General features: G+C 35.0%; 1 protein-coding gene across 48 annotated transcripts in view; it reads right to left on the reverse strand.

The window, feature by feature from the left end:
- ADGRL3 (adhesion G protein-coupled receptor L3) overlaps positions 1 to 20879 on the reverse strand; it is an 860164-nt gene that overhangs the window by 86515 nt on the left and 752770 nt on the right. For all 48 annotated transcript variants that reach the window (XM_055385299.2, XM_031010265.3, XM_055385312.2 and 45 more), the window contains 2 exons: positions 6211 to 6420; positions 2395 to 2615 (listed from right to left, as the gene is read on the reverse strand). In XM_055385299.2, the coding sequence (XP_055241274.2) occupies positions 2395 to 2615; positions 6211 to 6420 (431 nt within the window). The remainder of the gene's footprint in view (positions 1 to 2394; positions 2616 to 6210; positions 6421 to 20879) is intronic.

The raw sequence follows: 20879 nt of genomic DNA on the forward strand, positions 1-20879 counted from the left end.
AAAAAAAACAAACCTATATCAACCTAACACCCCTCCCCTAAGATATCTTTAGGGACAACCTCAGATAATGTGTTTTTTTCTTTTTTTTACTAATCCTAGTCTGTTTCACAGATGTCACTGGAATCAACAGAAAAATCACAGACTTGATTACAATTCACAAAGTTGAGATTAAAAAATAATAGTTATTGGCATATTTAGACAAATGGTTTTATATAGCCTGTCACTATACTCAAGACAAAGGACTCAACGGGAATAAGTCTTCTTTTAATTGTATTGTTGGTGCTTAAAATAGCATAGTTCACATATGCTGTTTTAACTATGCTCCCAATAATTCTGGCGTCCTCTTCTTGTCGTTCCCTTTTTATGAATCCTCACTTCTGAGAAGCAAGCTGTTTTATTGCCAACATGTTCAGACTGCTGATTGCCAGCGGAAAGTCATGAAATTTGGCTTATTAACTTCTGTACAAATTGAAGTTATCTAACCTCATCTGAGCCTACACTGCTGCTTGAAAATCTTTTTATTAATGTCTAATTGGCTCCTTAGCACATTTTCCATAGTGTTCATTTCAAAGCTCTCCAAATCTGTTCTCTTGACATGACCTCACCTATTCACTCAATAGAAATCAGCATCTTTTACTTGAAGGAAAAGTTCCTCTGCTTCAAAATGTACCTTGCCTGTCCTTTTCTTCACACTCACCTCAAAAAAGTGAGGTCATTTTACAATTTCAAAAAAAAAAAAAATCCTAGTTTATTTGAAATAACCTGACTTGGTTTATCTCAAATCTGCTACCAGCTAACTCTATAACCACAGGCAATGCAATTAATTTATCTAGTATTTTATTTTCTCACCTGTAAAATTAGTGTCATGGACTTTGCAAATTCTAAAACCACTTTTAGTAATAAATCAAGATTTTCCAATCTTGTGTTTAGTCTTGTGTCTTTCTACCTCCCAAGACTTTTTCCTTTCATTTGGCCCATATATACTATAAGGAATTTTCTCTCTATGAATCTCCTCCTATTAATTTGATTCTTCTCACCCTAGATATGCTTAAGACTTCATCTTTAAAATTTTCCTTCATGATTATCACGTAAGTTAATATTTTCACTATTTTTCAATCAACTTACTTCCAGGTGTAAATAACGCTCTTACTACTAACTTATGTCTTCACGCCTTCCAATTTGATTTCTGCTTCCAGTACTTTGCAAAAATGGCTGTTGCACTACTTGGGAGGCTGAGGCAGGTGGATCACTTGAGCCCAGAAGTTCCAGCAGCCCGGGAAACATAGAAACCTCTGGGGGCCTCTTAAAAAAACAGACTTGTTGCAGAGGTCAAATGGTTTCTTTTGTTTGTTTTTGTTTTTTACTTAAATTAATTTTGACATAAAACACCACTGATGGTGGTTTTTTGTTTTAGTTTTGTTTTGCTTCTTAGAGATGAGTTCTCACTCTGTCATCCAGGCTGGAGTAAGGTGGCATGATCACAGCTCACTGTAATCTCAAAGGCTGGGCTCAGGCGATTCCCCTGCCTCAGCATTCTAAGTAGCTTTATAGACATGCACCACTGTATCTGGCCACTGATGGTGTTTTGAAACACCATCTTGAGACTTTCTTCTCCCTTGCCTTGAATCTAAACCTCATGGTAATCTTTCTAAGCCTCTGCTTACCTCTTCTTTTTCTCTACTTGTATTTTTTTCTCCTGGGTCTAGTTCTAAATATGATTATTCATCAGAGGTCTATCTTGGTTTACTTTCTAATCTCTTCTCATAAAACTTTGATTTACTCTGGGTATCTCAACTGTTACATGTATGTAGATTGCAAACATATTTTTATCTGAACTCCATGCTAATATGCTTCACATCTTGATATATATGTCTTAACAGCTTAAAGCTATGTTGAAAGCAAAATTCATCACTCTACCTCAACGCCTACCCAGGAAAAAAGGGGAAAAACACAGGCTGTCCCTGCTCCTATACTCCTTCTGTTGATGACATAAAAGGCTTTCCAGTGACTTGAACGGACTTGTCAGGAAGAAGAGAAGCCAGCAATGTCAGGGACTGCACCATCCTATGCTAGCAAATAGCTCTTCATACAGCTAGTTCTTCCTTTGACTAATGTCTTAATGTTCTGAAGAAAAATAAAATTATGATCTCTTCATAATTACACAAGGTTATGATGTAGATGTAGAAAAATTACGCTGTTTTAAAACAGCATCATGATAAGTCTCAAGGTATTTTTTTCTTTTTACATCATAACCAAAGTATAACCATGGATTGAATTATACATATTTGCTGCCCAGTTTCTTCACTGTGAGGTAATATAAAGACCTTAGCTTCCAAGAAAATCCAACACTTTTATTTCACCTAGATTTAAAAAGAAAGAAAACAACAAACTTACACTTTATCTGTTCCATAACTCCTGTAGTCTACTGCAGCTGACACAGCCACAATGAGTGCAGGCATCCCATAGCCGACCAGATAAAAGTATTTCCTACGTGAATGTTCACTCTCAAAAACCTCCACCAGCATGATATAAAGCTGCACCCCCTCCAGGAACATCCAGGTGAAGGCAGCCAAGAAGAAGAAATGTAACAGGGCAGCGAAAACAGCACAGGCAATCTAGGAAAAGGAACAAATGATTTAGTCAAATCACTACCACATGGGATACTAGTCAACTGCCATAAAACCAAATTAAATATTTACCAAAACTGCATTACAATAGATCTGCAAAATAATAACCTAGGGAAGATTCTTAAAACACAGATATTAAAACTAATATACTTAAATATAACCTATCTTTGAAAACTGCCTTTAACATTAATAATGGCTTATGGATTACAGTGTATCATTAGAATAAAAAAATATAATACTTAGAAAAAATTCTAATAAGAGCCTATGAATGATAATTTCTGATATTACTGTAAATATTTTAAAATAGATTTTAAGAATTTTTTCTCTTGGCCATAATCATGAGTTACAGTTAGAGTCAGAGTTAGAGTTAGAACATACTAACATAGTAAGTTCTTCAATAGTCAATGAAAGAGAAACATTAAAACTAAGGGGAAAATTAAATAGTGTAGTTAATTGCAGTCTTTTCATGATGAGATTATTACTAATTGTTTCATGATGAAATTAATCATTAGTAATTGTTTGTTTATTTCTACCCTGCCTTGTTTCAAAAATGATTTAAGGTGGTGTTGGAAAATTCATGGTGAACATGAATAAAAATGGATCTGCTTAAAATTAAATGTTCCCAAACTGCTTTCTTTCTCTGATTTTTTGTTATTGTACTAAATATTGGTTTAGACAAGCTTGGTCAAAAAAGGCAGCCAGCTCTTATTTTTGTATATTTTCTAAAGTACTACAATTTTCAGCTGACCAACTATCAATTTCTTACTCTTAAGTCAGTTCCTTAATTCTCATTTCTTTGAGTTATTCTTCCTTATAGGAAACCCCGACTAAAATCTATAACTGCTACTAGAAAAGGTCAACAAACTTACAGAAGTTATCAGAGTAACAGAAATTCACCGATGAGTATGATCCTTATGAAATGAGACAAAAGGGCAGGTCAAATTTTGGGTGACAAAGATGACAATGAAGGAGAGATCAGCAAGTCTTACATCTGAGGAGCTAGAAAGAAAGCTGGTCCTAAACACTATGTGGAGTGCAGAAAAGGATACCTCGCTAGCAAGGAGAGGAAAGACAAGTTTTGCTGAGCTGCACTCTACCCATGTTTTTCATATCAATCATTGTTCTTTATATTACTTGTTAGAAATGAGTTTTGTGTAGTATGCAATATTTGGCAAAGTTTTTCATACCATATATATCATCAGGAAACAAAAATAAGAATAAGGTCTCTAAATGAAAAGAAATCACACAGCATTTGAATTGCAAGCTAACAAGAGAATAAAATGATACATTCTTGGAAAATAACACAATTTTCCATTTCTTGCTTTTTAGAGTTAGAACGTCAACTATTAATTTTTGTTATCATAAGGCTTTACTTTTTTGGGGAAAGAAATGTGTACTTTGATTGCTTATTCATAGGTATGCATTTATAGGGAAAGCTGTCACATTAGTATATGATGCCCAATTAAAAATATAATCACCATAATTGTACCCTTTACAGTCATTAATCATGAATGTGTAATCACAAACATGAATCCAACTGCATTTTTATTGTAAAGCACTCCATACATATGGACACATACCAGAAAACAGCATTAAGTAAGCGAACTATTTATTATGCTCAAAAGTCTTCTACAAAATGAAACTTTTCTGCTCTTTTGCAATTTTACTCATGATAACAAACTTGTAACATGTGCATAAATCTTAAGTAAACTGAAACTGGCTCACAAAAATTATAAGTGGGCATAAAGTCTGTGTAATATATGAAGATATTGTCTATTATTTATATTTTCTGTTTGGTTTTACCAACAGTTGGCTAGTGCTGTTCTTTTTTTTTCTTTTTTTTTCCCTTTTCTTCCTCCTTTCCTTGATATGACTAAATGTAGGTTGCAATAACGTACAAGGCTGGCAACTAAAGACGTGACCAGAACTCATGCAAATATAAAGTGCCAAACAAAATTTGGGAAGAGTTTACATATACTAAAAATGCTTTGCAGGTTGTACTATTTTCCAAAATACATCAATTAGAAAAACCCATTTTAGACCTGCAGATTTTAATATAATATTGGCTGTTTTTAAGGCATATTTCAAACTTTAAAGCATTATTCTATTAATTGGAAAAAAAGATATTCTTTCATTTTCTAAATAATTTTACCAAAGTTTCCTCAATATTGAGCCCTATGGTTAAAACAAAAGAAAAAATAAAGACAATATGTAGTTCCTTAGAAAGACAAGTTTATGAAATAATTTCCAAAGAAATGTACGTCTCCTTTATTGTTAATGGGAACACAAAATGGTACAGCCACTTTGGAAGACAATTTGTCAGTTTCTTTAAAGCTAAATATACTCTTACCATGTGATCCACAAATTGTGCTCCCTGGTTTTACCCAAAGGAGTTAAAAACATATGTCCACACAAAAACCTGCACACATATGGTTATAGCAGCTTTCTTCATAATTGACAAAAGCACAGATGACATCTTGGAAGCAACCAAGATGTCCTTCAGTAGGTGAGTAGATAAACTGTGGTACATCAGACAACGGGATATTATTTAGCACTAAAAAGAAATAAGCTATCAAGTCAAAAAAGGCATGGAGGAAATTCAAATATATATGACCATTTAAGAGAAGCCTTGGCCAGGCGTGGTGCCTCACACCTGTAATTCCAGCACTTTGGGAGGCTGAGGCGGGTGGATCGATGGAATCCAGGATTTTGAGATCGGCCTGAACAACATGGCGAAACCCTGTCTCTACTAAAAATACAAAAAATTAGCTGGGCATGGTGGCAAATGCCTGTAGTCCCAGCTACTCCAGAGGCTGTGGTGGGAGGATCGCTTGAGCTTGGGAGGTGGAGATTGCAGTGGGACAGGATCATGCCACTGCACTCCTGCTTGAATGACAGAGTGAGACCTTTTCTCAAAAAAGAAAAGAAAGAAAAACAAAGAAAGAAAGAGACAGAGAGATGCCAATCTGGAAAAGCTACATACTAAATGATTCTAATTATGTGACATTCTGAAAAGCCAAAACCATGGAGATAGTAAAAAAAAAAAAAAAAAAAATTAGTGGTTACCAGAGGTTAGTGGGAAAGGAGGGATAAACAGAAGAAGCACAGATGATTTTCAAGGCAGTGAAAAAATTATACTCAAACCCAGAGAATGTACAATACCTAGAGTGAAATCTAATGTAAACTATGGAATGTGGATGATAATGATGTGTCGACGTAGGTTCATCAGTTGTCACAAGTGTACCTCTCTGGTGGAGGATGATGAAGGACACTATGCATGTGTGGGAGCAGGGAATAGATGGGAATGTCTGTAGCTCCTGCTTAATTTTGCTGTAAAGCAATAACTGCTCTAAAAAACAAAAGTCTATTTAAAAATGGAATATACACCTTATTCATAAAGTTTGCTGCTTATTTATGACGATGGGATATGAAAAATGGAAAACTGAGTAAGGCCTGAAAATTAGGATCTATCTTAGATGACTAGAAGAAATGATACTTTCAAACATAAGTATTTTTAGTATTGGCAGTACTGAAAAGCTGGAAGTGGAAAAATTCTTCACTGGTATCAATGTAGGTTGCTTACTGGTTGGTCAGTTCGGTTGATCCCAATCAGGAAGAGCAGCTCTGCTACAAAGAGACTGATGCAGAGGTTCTTGTGGATGGTGTTACGGTCACTCTGGAGCCCGCGGAAAAAGCAAAATGTGAAGATGCAAATCAGGAGACAAACAAGGGACAGCAAAATTCCAACCCACGTGATCACATCCAGAAGGAGGTCATGGACCGCATCACTGTGCTGGAAACACAACGAAAAAGCCATAAGTTGCGCTTATGCATAACCAATTACAAAGTTTTATAAGGGCCTGGATGCACAAAGCATGATAGTAATAATGCACAAAATACCCTCTATACCCACAATGAGTAAAGTAACTTAATGATTTGGGTTTTCTCTTCCACAGATAAAGCATTTTGTCTTTTCTGTGAGGTGTAAATCAGTTTGATATTCAGAGACGCCAATAGCGTTTGCTTCTTTCTTAACTACAAGCATTTTCAGAATATAAGTAGTTAAAGCAGACCGACTTAATTCTGGCCAAAGATTTCAAGGTTAAAACATTTTATTCTTTAAATTTATATCACTTTTTTAGACTAATTTTCAGACCATCTCCAGTAGGGAATACTATTTACAATTTTAAGCTTTACACTTGGGGAAGTTGTATCTCAACTAATTTTTGAATCATCTAAGGAGTTTTAAAATTAAAAATGCAATTCCTTTGTCCTCTAAATCTTGTATCATAATTTCCAAGGTTGTGTCATATAAGTATGTATTTTCATAAAGATCCCCAGTGAATTCTAATGAATAGCCACACATGTGCACCATTTATTTTGGGGAAGATCTAAAAGAATTAGGATATTCATTGGATTTATATTCATATTGAATAGCTTAAAGACATCAGCAAGTTTGATCTTTGAAAGGTTTTGCATGAATAGAGCCTGTTATACATTGACAGAAAATAAATATTCAGAATTGCTGTATTAAACAGCAGCATATAGAAGACAGTAGAGCTAAGAAACAAGAAAAAGTTCACGAACTGTACTGAAACATCATGTTCTGGTTCTGTTAAAATAGTCCAGGAAGCTCCATGTCTGCCATGTTCCTTGGTTGTCAATTACTTCATTTCTGTCCTTGTTCTAAGATTCAGAACTCTTATTTCCACCTTAAGATATTTTGTCCCTACCCTAAAAAATCTTCTGTGAATCTTTAGAATTTATAGAGGCCCAACAAATAAGTAGATCAAGATGTTGGAGCAAAGTTGAGAAATTGTTTATGACTGTCAATTCTTTTCCTTCAAGGTTTTTTGAAGATCCCTAAATACCTAACTTCTATCAGTAGCAGAATAGATAAATGAATGGGTAAAAGGTTAATTTCTACAATGATATTTTAAAGAATAGTAGAAAATCAGTGTACTATATTTAAAGTCACAAACATGGATAATACACAAAAATCTAATATTATTTTTTTTAAAAAAGCAAGCATCAAAAGGATCTACACACTATGACAGCATTTTTGCAAAATTTTAAAAGATGAAAATCAATGACATTGATTTTTATGGATATATGCAAAATTAATAAAAGTATAAACATGTACATGGAAAAATTTTGAGTTGACAAGAAAGAGTTGTCTTTCTAATTGATACCTTTTTCAACTATATAGATCATACACACTGACTTTTGTTTTAGGATGGAAGTTGCCACATTTAGTTGGCTTCCACAATAAGCCCAATTTTAACCTATATAAATATTCACGTTTTCCAAATACTGCATGTTCTCACTTATAATCAGGAGCTAAACACTGAGTATTCATGGACATGAAGATGGCCACAATAGAAACCTGGGACTACCAGAGGTGGTAGGGAGGGAGGGGGCAATGGTAGAAAACCTACTGGGCACTATGCTCCCTCAATACCTGGGTAATGGGATCATTCATACCCCAAACTTCAGCATCACACAATACACCTATGTAACAAACCTGCCCATGTACCCCATGAATCTAAAATAAATATTGAAAAAAATTGATTTTTAAAGGCAAACATTTAAAAAACACATATCCAGGTTTTCTTCATTTTTTTTAACTTCATCCTTTCAAAGATTTTTCTGGATGTGGAAATTCTTAGAAGTAAGCCACCATTCTGTAATCTGAATCATAGCACTCCTCATACTGCCAGATACGACTTCACAGTTGTTATTTGATGAAGACCTCCACTAGAATACTGTCAATGAAGCAGTTTTGAAATATTCCTGCATAACTCTTGATATATTTCTCAGAAGGAGCTCAAGTCATGAAAGAAAACCACATGAAATTTTGCTTTAACTGCTTTGTTCTCCGGGGGATGCTACCAAAGCAGTGTTGGGTCTGCGACAGCTTAAATTACTTTTAGTGTTTGAGAGTGGAGAGTGGTTAGTGCTACCTGGTTCCCTGAATAGAGGGCTATTTGCTCTCTTCTTTGACTCAAAGGAAAGATGCTGCGATTGAGAATCAAGCACCAACGTTTAGCACAGCAGTCTTTCATAATGGAAAAATGGCAGGTATAACACCATCTCAAATGTATCCAAAAGACCTAAAACACCTTTAAAAAAAAAAAAAAAGAACAAGAAAAAAAGAAAAGAAACCAAAGAACTCCCACTTTTATCTGTGTAGGTGCATTATTAGAAATGTATTTGTTTTACTCAGTGCCTTAGTAGGCTCTTCAAAAACTCCATGTAGAGTTACTAAGAGAAGAATATCAGATCTTGAAATGTCAGTAGCAAAAATTTGTAACTCTCAAACATAGAACAAAAAAGCCTAGTAAATAATTCACCTTTTAAGTATGACTGTTTAGCAGGAAAACATCAACACCAACCACCTATATGTCCATGACACTGGGAGGGCAGCACTCATCAAATACAACTCAATACTTGAATTTTACCAGTAACATGAATGGGAAAGAACAATGGTGTATTAGTCCATTCTCATGCTGCTGATAAAGACATACCCAAGACTGGGTAATTTATAAAGAAGAGCAGTTTAATGGACTCACAGTTCCACTTGCAGGCTTCACAATCATGGCAGAAGGCGAAGGGGGAGCAAGACACGTCTTACAAGGCAGCAGGCAAGAGAAAATTTGTGCAGGGGAACTCCCATTTATAAAACCATCAGCTCTCATGAGACTTAATCACTGCCATGAGAACAGTATGGGGGAACCACCCCCATTATTCAATTATCAAATGTCACCTTCTCACAGAGGGTTTTTTCTGAGTCATCCTATCTAAAATTACAGACCCCTTTTCTGTATTCTGACTCTCTCTATTGCTTTTCTTGCATTATTTTCCCCTTACTCCTTATCACTTGATTATTGCAATTCAAGGTGATACTTGGATTAGGACACAGCCAAACCATATCAAGTGGACATTGAATGTAAATAACAGATGTAAATATGAAAAGCCTTGTTTATAATTAATAGTCTGCCATAATAGAACTTCTAGGAAGGCAGTCTGTGCATAGAAAAAAGCAAACTCCTTTCAAGAGGAAGACCAGTTGAATTAAACTCCTAGGTATAGTTGTACCAATGTGATAATGGCACAAGGATTCCTATTTCTGAGATTGCATATTTGTGAACACTATATAACTCAATCACCTATAAAACAAACTATATACCATTATGTACCTTGAGAGCAGGGATTATATCAATTTTATTAATATTACATCCTAGCACCTAGTACTGTGTTTGACATTTAAAAAATCTATAAAAAATATTTGGTTTTGAATGATTATATTCCCACTTCTATTAGGCTAAATGCTTTAGAGCTGGACCCTCTCATGTCAGTACAGTTTAAGCACCCATTTAATCTCCACTTGGATATTTAATAAGATATCAAATATTATATGCCCAAAACAGCTCCTGATCTTATCCTATTCTGCCCTCCTGCTTCCAATCTGCTCTTCCTTCTGTTTTCCTCATTTTAGCAAATAGCAACTTCATTCTTGAAAATGTTCTGGCCAAAAACTCAGGAGTTGTATTGACTCCTCTATTTCCTTCACACACTACATTTAATCCATCAGGAAATCTTATAGGTCTTACCCTCTAAGCCTGACAGGTTCTTATCATCTCAACTGCACCAACTTGATTGGAGCCATCTGATTTCTTATGAAGAGCCTCTTAACTGATCTCCCTACGTTGGCCCTAATCCCACTTCTCTCTATATTTAGCAGAGCAGAGAGATTCTTTTTATATATAAGTCACACGACATTGCTCCTCTAATCAAAGCCTCCAATGGCTCCCACTCAATGAAAATAAAACTAAATCTTTACAAAAGCCTTACATAGCCCTAAGAACTGCACCCCTGTGACATCATTTCCTATTTTTCCCTTCCTTCAGTGCCTCAGTTCATTCCACTTCCATTGACCTGCTCTGTTCTTTGAATGGTTGAGAGATATTCCAGCCCATGGTCTTTGCATCTGATGCTCCTTTGGACTGGAATACTCTTCCAAAAGATATCTGCGTGGCTTACTTGCCACCCTCCTTTTATTATTTATTCAAATGTCACCTTCTCACAGAGGGTTTTTTCTGAGTCATCGTATCTAAAAATACAGACCCCTTTTCCGTATTCTAACTCTCTCTATTGCTTTCCTTGCATTATTTTCCTCTTACTCCTTATCACTTACCTAAACTATATATTTTAATATTTTTTCTACTTATTTTCTGTGCCCTCCCCAACTAGAAAGAAAGCTCTAAGAGAATAAGTTGTTTCATCTCTTCTGATTACGAATCCTCCAGCTCCTGGAGAAATATGTAATATACAGTAGCTGCACAATTAATGCACTGATTGAATAAATGACTTCTCTTTAATCATCTCTCTCTTCTACAATGGATTTTGATTCAAACTACAAGTTGTATCATGCTGCCCACTAAACAGTCCTTGGGATTCTTCCTCTTAAATCATCAGCTCTAAAATGTTGAGTAAAAGATAAAGAAAATTAGAGCTAGAAAATAAGAAGGTTGTTACATCATAATACCTTAAGATATCCTGTAATGTCAGGGTGCCAAACAATTATAAAAATGAAGACAAAAGTACAGATGTAAATAAGAGGAATCTTGAGTAATTAATTCTTGGAGTCTAAAGCCTTGAATTTAATCTTGTCACTTCAATTTAGTCATTGTTACTTTTAACAAAGTACTTAATCTCTTCGAGTATCAGAAGCCTTATCCACAAAGCAGTAAAATAACTGAGGCTTCAGGATATTGTGGTGAGTAATTCACATAATATATGTGAAAGTAAGAAAGTGAGTATTTCTTTACTTTTTAAAATCTGAATGTATTCTGAATTTTTTCATGTTCAATAGCAATTTTCGTTTAATAAAAAGCCTATATAAATGATATAGAGAGGATCAGAAAAATAACCATAACAATAATAAATGCTAATGTTATTTTAACTAAGAACACCAAAAAATATTCCAATCAAGTATGAGTTATCTAATTTCACTTTATAACGTTTACAGCTTAGTTATTATTAAATATTTGTGGTACTTATAAATTAAGGCTATAAAAATGCCTATAGTGGTCAGGAATGGTGGCTCATTCCTATAATCCCAGCGCTTTGGGAGGCCGAGGAAGGTGGACTGCTTTGAGTCCAGGAATTCAAGACTAGCCTGGGCAACATGCTGAAACTCTGTCTCTACAAGAAATACCAAAATTAGCTGGACAGGGTGGAGGGTGCCTGTAGTCACAGCTACTCAGGAAGCTGAGGTGGCAGGATGGCTTGAGCCCGGGAGGTGGAGGTTGCAGTGAGCCAAGACCACGCCACTGCACTCCAGCCTGGGTGACAGACCCAGACCTTGTGTGGGAGAAAACAAAACAAAAAATGTCCAAAGCATCCGAAGAAAGCAGATGAAGACAGCAGATTTTAACTTTTGAATCTGAATTGCATCTTGATTACCATACAATTGCACTTATGACTTTTAAATGATAAAACAAGAAAAATACTAATTCATTTGTATACTTTTCCTTAAGTTAGAACAAAAAGACAAATAAAGTAGCAAATAAAGATGACACTAAAAAATTTTGTCAGGGACTATACCATAGACTAGTGTTAATTTTTGCAAGGAACTCTTGGAAAACTCATTAAAAAAAAAATAAACAAAATATCAAAGACTTCAAGGAAATTAGCTTCTTAAAGGAAGATAAGGAGATGTGAGAGAAAAATCAGAGGAGAATGACAGAATTATTCCTCAGAAGATAGTTTCAGAAAATTGAATGAATCTATCATCTCTAGAAAGAAATTTTTATACAAACAATAATTGTTTTTCAGACTTTCTATGAAGTTTCTATTCATATATTTGAAAGGCCAAATATTTTGTAAAATATTTGTAAAACTTACATGAAGCTTCTGATTTTCCTTTCATTTTTGTCTTAGCTAATCTGCTTTGTCTTTGTCACTGAGCACTCACATACCTCGAAAGTGGAGTGATGGGAGGAAAGGATGGCTTACACAATGAATGTCACTTGTGAAAGTGACTCTGTCCATGTAAAACCCTCAAATATACCATGAGGTACACTCAGTGATACTAAGTCCAAATTTCTGGAACAGGGAAATGTGACTTTTGCCTTATGATTTAAAAAAAATAATAATCACATAAAGTACACTAAGACTTTATGTGAAACTGTTGATATTTCTAACTTTATTATCAAAAAAGCAAGTAGGCAAATGAGATAGAGAGACAGATCTTAAAATAGTTTTCATTTTAACTATGTAAGTGTTTCCAGATGGGATACAAACTATACAAATTAATTGTGAATGATTCTGGATAGGTTTTTTTTCTTCTTTTTTGAAAAAAATAATTTTAGAGAGTTGCATTTTTCAGACTGCTTGAACAACCACCCTGTAATAATTATCAACTGCTTGCCAATAATTATCAAGAACCTGTTTTACTTTTTGCACAATAATGCATTATTTTAATGTTGAGCTGGATTTAGTAAAGGAGAATAATATGAGTTTAAAATTGTCTCTTCGATACAAACAAATGGAAGAACATTCCATGCTCATGGGTAGGAAGAATCAATATCGTGAAAATGGCCATACTGCCCAAGGTCATTTATAGATTCAATGCCATCCCCATCAAGCTACCAATGACTTTCTTCACAGAATTGGAAAAAACTACTTTAAAGTTCATATGGAACCAAAAAAGAGCCTGCATCGTGAAGTCAATCCTAAGCCAAAAGAACAAAGCTGGAGGCATCACGCTACCTGACTTCAAACTATACTACAAGGCTACAGTAAACAAAACAGCATGGTACTGGTACCAAAACAGAGATATAGATCAATGGAACAGAACAGAGCCCTCAGAAATAACACCGCATATCTACAACTATCTGATCCTTGACAAACCTGACAAAAACAAGAAATGGGGAAAGGATTCCCTATTTAATAAATGGTGCTGGGAAAACTGGCTAGCCATATGTAGAAAGCTGAAACTGGATCCCTTCCTTACACCTTATACAAAAATTAATTCAAGATGGATTAAAGACTTAAATGTTAGACCTAAAACCATAAGAACCCTAGAAGAGAACATAGGCATTACCATTCAGGACATAGGCATGGGCAAGGACTTCATGTCTAAAACACCAAAAGCAATGGCAACAAAAGCCAAAGTTGACAAATGGGATCTAATTAAACTAAAGAGCTTCTGCACAGCAAAAGAAACTACCATCAGAGTGAACAGGCAACCTACAAAATGGGAGAAAATTTTCACAACCTACTCATCTGACAAAGGGCTAATATCCAGAATCTTCAATGAACTCAAACAAATTTACAAGAAAAAAACAAACAACCCCATAAAAAAGTGGGTGAAGGATATGAACAGACACTTCTCAAAAGAAGACATTTGTGCAGCCAAAAGACACATGAAAAAATGCTCATCATCACTGGCCAACAGAGAAATGCAAATCAAAACCACAATGAGATACCATCTCACACCAGTCAGAATGGCAATCATTAAAAAGTCAGGAAACAACAGGTGCTGGAGAGGATGTGGAGAAACAGGAACACTTTTACACTGTTGGTGGGACTGTAAACTAGTTCAACCATTGTGGAAGTCAGTGTGGCGATTCCTCAGGGATCTAGAACTAGAAATACCATTTGACCCAGCCATCCCATTACTGGGTATATACCCAAAGGACTATAAATCATGCTGCTATAAAGACACATGCACACGTATGTTTATTGCGGCACTATTCACAATAGCAAAGACTTGGAACCAACCCAAATGTCCAACAATGATAGACTGGATTAAGAAAATGTGGCACATATACACCATGGAATACTGTGCAGCCATAAAAAATGATGAGTTCATGTCCTTTGTAGGGACATGGATGAAATTGGAAATCATCATTCTCAGTAAACTATCACAAGGACAAAAAACCAAACACCGCATGTTCTCACTCATAGATGGGAATTGAACAATGAGAACACATGGACACAGGAAGGGGAACATCACACTCTGGAGACTGTTGTGGGGTGGGGGTAGGGGGGAGGGATGGCATTAGGAGATATACCTAATGCTAAATGATGAGTTAATGGGTGCAGCACACCAGCACGGCACATGTATACACATGTAACTAACCTGCACATTGTGCACATGTACCCTAAAACTTAAAGTATAATAATAATAAAAAATAAATAAATAAATAAATAAATAAATAAATAAATAAAATTGCCTCTTCAACATATCATATTCTGAAATATTTGTAATATAGCTGAGTTTCTTCTTTTAATGAAAATGTATGAGTGTTCACCTTACTACTAACATATCCATGAGCATAAAACATTGATTTGAATCGTAAATTAAACTGAAGCCAGCAGGATTCCAAAAAGCCTATTTTCAGATAAACGTGGCATGAACTCTGTGAAAAAAATTCCTGGCATTGATCTAACTCTTGAGAACCAGGTCATCAGACACAGAGGTCACCTCACAAGCTCTTGGGAAAGTGAAAGGATTAATGGTCTGAAGAAATTAGGATTTCCTTTGCAGAACCTGTCATAGTTGGGTAACCCACTAAGAAGGACAATATTATTATATTTCTTACTTCTTTTTAGGGCAAATTAACTGAAGCAACCTACTAACAACATTCAAGTTTGTATCAAATTGAAAAACCAATCTAAATATTTTCATGCTTTAACTGGTAAAAGAGAAACACTAGCAAGTGTGTGCTCTTAAGAGCATACAACATTCATATACAATTGTCCTTTGAATTCAATGGAACTTATTTAGCAAAATTTCTGGCTTCAGAAGCATACTTATTATGCTTAGCACACTCTAAGTTATTGGCAATCTTCTTGCTTTGAATTAAAAAAAAAAAGCCAAACTAAACAAAACTATATTTGGTGTACCAGATTTGCAACTACCATAACAAATGAAAGAAAACAGCAGAAATTGTTAAAGGAAAAGGAATGATCAATCAATAGAAAGAAAATAATTTAAGAGTGTCTGGGATGAGAATGAAGGCAGGAAATGAAGCTAGGCAGATAGAAAATTTTATCCTTAGCATTTCTGAGTTAAATAAAGTGACTAATGATGATAGCAGTAATAACCAACACATAATTTTCAAAATGTCTGATTCTATTAGAAGAGCTTATTTATTTTCTTAAGGTACTCATTTTAATTCTATAAAACACTGTGATGTGATACTATTATTATCTCCAACTTACAGATGAAGAAACTGAAGCAAAGAGTATAGAGAATTTATCCACAATCATTCTACTAGTATGCAATAGAGATAGAATTAATAATAGGGCAACCAACTGCCCAGGTTTGCTCACTACTGTCTTAGTTTTAGCAGTAAATTTTTGCTTTCTGGAAAACCCTTCTCCAAGACATAAAAAGCCTCAGATTTCAGAGATGGATGCAGAAGGTTGAAAGAAATGTACAAAATCCACAGGACCACCTAGAAAACGGAGGCTGCATGCCACAGTATTTTTAGTGTTGAATGGATGAAGCATCAATTGTCCATTTTTCTTAATGGCTCCTGCAAGTTTTCTCCTGACTACTGATGTTGGTAATCAAGATCTGTGATCCTAACACCAGTTCATCCACTGTTGCATTACTCTAGATGATGTGACTTGAGTATTTAACCCACATGCATTGTGACCCAGAGCTCCTCTTTGATCTTGCCTGTGAATTAACTGTATTGATTTGTATGAAGATTGTGCTACTTTAATTTTTATATTGTGAATATTGTGACCATGTTTTCTTACAGTTCAGTGATGCAAATGAGTATGACTATAATACCAAAGCTAACATGACAATACTGAAAAAAAAGGCTAAACAACTGTGTTACTTTAAAAATACATAGAACGATCCATGGATCTAGATTAGGGAGAAAATCAAAACAGAGTAGTCTACAATAAATAGAAATAAATTTGAGACTAGACAGAAGGTAATATGAATACAATTGTGGAGCCTACATCTCACAAGTTTAGGATGAGACAGGCAAGTTTTTGTAAGTCAATCAAAACCATTTTTTATCTCCTCCCACCCCCCAAAAAAATCAACACTCTTTTGAAAATGGCAGTTGTTAAATTAGCTTGAATATACAATAAGAATAAACATTCATTATCATTTTGTTCCCTTGATTGCTCAACACACCTGAGTACAGTTACTTTTTTCTGATTCAAAGGTTGCAACTAAAAAGTCCTGAGGGTAAACAAGAGAGGAAATTTTGAGGACCAATATGCTGACCGCTTAGAGTGTAGAGCTGATTTTGTCAGGTCTTATTAATGATCATGGTGCTACAATATATCAAATGATACATTGAATCATGCCAGCAAAACCATGTTCCCTCTAGCTCTTCGGTATTTTGAATTCTAAAATGGAGTTTCAAATCATCTCCTTGATTTCTGTAAAGATTTTAATGAAACTTCAGATGACATAAAAGATGTAGCATCTTGTCCAAATTTAAAGTAGACTGTACTCATCTATCTGCATATTTCACAGACTGTGCAAATGTAAATGTTGGAAAATTCCATTCAGCCTATAAATGTCTTATAAGAGAAAATGAACAGTTTTTACCTATTAAATGTCCTGTACATCTTTACACAATATTAATAAAAAGGTATGTGGTTTTCTTAGCTATGATATTGCGGTTTTATAATGAAATTTTTTGGTCACTTTTCAGTTTCCCCAAAATGTGCAGAAGCACTTAATGAGCCTTTTGACTTTCTGGAAATGGGAGAAGATACGTGCTTTGAGACATATGCTGACAAGATGTCTATCATTGTGGCTGGCCATAAAAATATGTTAAAATATTGGCCTTCTGTAAAATTATATTTTCAAAGCATGGAGCAAAAGGAATGTTTCTCTTTGATTTTTAAATATATGACAGATGAGAACAAAGAAAAAGATTTCCATGAGACAGAAATGTAAATGATGTTTCTCTAAAACTGTTTAATGAACTCTAAAGAAGATGTAAGAAACCTAGAAAAAGATGAACTGACTCTACTTGAGTTGTTTGAAGTTCTGTGTAGTTTAGGACAAAAAGCCATAGAGTGAAAAAAGGACTCATTTTTAGGATTTAAGACTGCTTTCAAAAAATGTCACCAGAAAAGGGCAGTCAAGTTAAACAGGAATTTCTCACTTATTTACTAAAAGCTGTAACTTGTTTAGAATCTGCTCTGGTTTGAATATGGCCCCCAAAGTTCTTAAGTTGGAAACTTAATCCTCAATGCAACTGTGTTGATAGGTAGGAACTTTAAGAGGTGATTAGGTTATGAGGGCTCTGCCCTAATGAATGGATTTACATTGTTATCATGGGAGTGGGCAAGTTCGGCCTTCTCTTCCTCTCTTGCCCTCTTTAGCACCCTTATTCTCTTGCCCTCTGCCTTCTGACAAAAGTACCCTTGCCAGATTCTGGTGGTGTGCTCTTGGACTTCCCAGCCTCTAGAACTGTAAAAAATAAATCTCTGTTTTTTAAAAATTAATCAGTCTGTGATATTCTGTGATAGCAACACAAAGTAGACTAAAACAGCACAATTTCAGAAGGTAAAACTATGTGCTTTACAACTATTAATCCTGATGGTGTTTTAATTTATGTTGACATCCAATGTACTTGCAAGTGTTTAAAAATGATGGACATTTTGGACATAGACAACATATAGAATGAATTCATAGATGCAAAGGACTTGATTGAAAGGCAACTGGTCTACCAAAATAAGCATGTACATAAAAAGTGGATGGGTATTTTTGCAGAGCTGGGAATTCCTACAAGTCTAAAAAGCTATTTAGTAAAGCTACACAGTAAAATCGAAAGCATTCCATGCTCAAACCTTTTTGTTGAGAGGATATTTGGCTTTATGTTATCACATTGGACTGACACAAGTAATTAATGTAATATGGACTTAATGGGGGCAGAATTGTGAGTCAAAGTAAATTTTACTTTTGACTGTATTCATTTTCACCTCTATTAAAAAGAAAAGAAATGAAAGGCAAATATAAACATGCCATAGTTATTTTATTAAATAAAGGTAATATATGTTCAATTACTACATTGTATCTACCTTTTAAAAAAATTCTTATATTTACTTAAAAATGCACAATAATATAGCCTAAAAATTTAAATATCCAGTGAAGACTTAAAAAGCATTAAAACAAATGTCTGGATCAGAAGACAGAAGGAAAAATTAAAAAAATTAATACATTTTTTCACACTATTGGCCCTACTATTAACTAGCATTAAAGTACTATTAATTTTCATTGTTAAATAGTAATAACACATATGTGAATATTTATGGTGTACTAAGCATATTTTTGGTCTTGCAGTGCTATTTCCCATTGGCTGTCTAAAAACTTGGTCACCCTAACTGGTAGCTAAATATTGCAAGTTTTTAGCAACTTCATTAACAGTGGGAAGGTCCACAAATGCTTGCCTATATTTCCTTCTGTGACCAAATATAGGTGGCCCCAGATTTACAGTAGTTTGACTGATGATTTTTTGACTTTACAATAGGTGTATGAGGACATAACCCAGTCATAGACTGAGGAGCATCTGTATACTAACCCCCTTAGAACAGGACAGAGCAAGGATTTCATGGGTAAAAATGTCTTGACTATCCTTTGAATACAATGATTAAACCCAGAGATCTCACTGAAACAGAGTTTTCTGGGCTCATTTCTAGCTCTAAATTTTCTTATTCTCTGATAAAATAGATAACTTCTCCTGTTTGTTTTCACACACACACACACACACACACACACACACACACACACCCCTTTTGAAAGTACTTCTTAAAGGGGTTGGGTGATGTGGAGTGGGGTAGAATAGCTGAAGAGTAAGGAAAAGTAATCATAGAAATACCAGATATGAGTTACCCAGATATGTATATTTTCATCACTTTATCATTCTTACAGAGTCATTACCTTTGGCTTGGATGAAAAGAGAAATTCACCACAGTGAGAAAGAAAATTTTGAATCATAGATGAACAGAATTAGAATTAAAGGAGAAGGTAATTTTTTATATCTAGATTATAAAAACCATATAATAGACACTGCATGAGGCAAGAAATATTCAATAAAATTTTGGTAGATTCATTCTAAGAATATTTATTGGGTACCTATTATGTGCCAGGTACTGAACAAAACAATATAAGTATAAATATAAATATGTACATGTGCACATACACACACCCATGTCATTTTTATTTCATTTTCATTTGGTTTTCTTAGCTATAGCAATTTCAGAAAAAAAAGAATATTTATTAGACTCTCTTTTTTACATTCTCATGAATAAATGTATTGCATTTTAAGCAGAATGAGGATCTTCCAGATATTCTAGAGACAATTATCCCACAGGCTTAGTGACAATAATGTGAGATAATATAAAATTCAAAAAATAATTAACATCTTAAAAGTTCCATGAATTGGATTTTTAAATTAGCAAGTAACTAACTATAGGAGATCTTTAAATTGTATTATTTACATTGTAATGATACACAGAGTAAATTGGCAATCCCTTGAATTGTACATATCAAGATAGGCAAAATGGTTTAGTTTAGCCATATTTCTGTTAAAATACTTTTTTTTTCTTTTTGTGAGTCGGAGTCTTGCTCAGTCGCCCAGGCTGGAGTGCAGTGGCACGATCTCAGCTCACTGCAAGCTCCACGTTCTAGGTTCACGCCACTCTCCTGCCTCAGCCTCCCGAGTAGCTGGGACTACAGGTGACTGCCACCAAACCTGGCTAATTTTTTTTGTATTTTTAGTAGAGATGGGGTTTCACCATGTTAGCCAGGATGGTCTCAATCTCCTGACCTCGTGATCCACCCGCCTCGGCCTCCTAAAGTGCTGGGATTACAGGTGTGAGCCACCGGAACGGCCTCAAGTGCTTTTAAAATCTTGTTTATACAATTTGTCATTATTGTCTATTTTATAAAGCTATATAAATAACTATTCTGGAAAACCTAGCCTAATTCCAGTAGAGTCTAGTAGTTTTCTAACTTTATCACTTTATTTACTAGAGATAGCCAAATGAAATAGGCCAGAAAAAGGCCAGGTACAGTGGCTCACGCCTGTAATCCTAGCACTTTGGGAGGAAATGGCGGGGGGATCGCTTGAGCCCAGGAATTCGAGACCAGCCTGGGCAACATGGCAAAACCCCATCTCTACAAAAAATACAAAAATTAGCCGGGCATGGTGGTGGGTGCTTATAGTCCCAGCTACTTGGGAGGCTGAAGCC

Source organism: Gorilla gorilla, chromosome 3 (genome assembly GCF_029281585.2).
Source record: "Gorilla gorilla gorilla isolate KB3781 chromosome 3, NHGRI_mGorGor1-v2.1_pri, whole genome shotgun sequence".
Taxonomy (NCBI): Eukaryota; Metazoa; Chordata; class Mammalia; order Primates; family Hominidae; genus Gorilla; species Gorilla gorilla.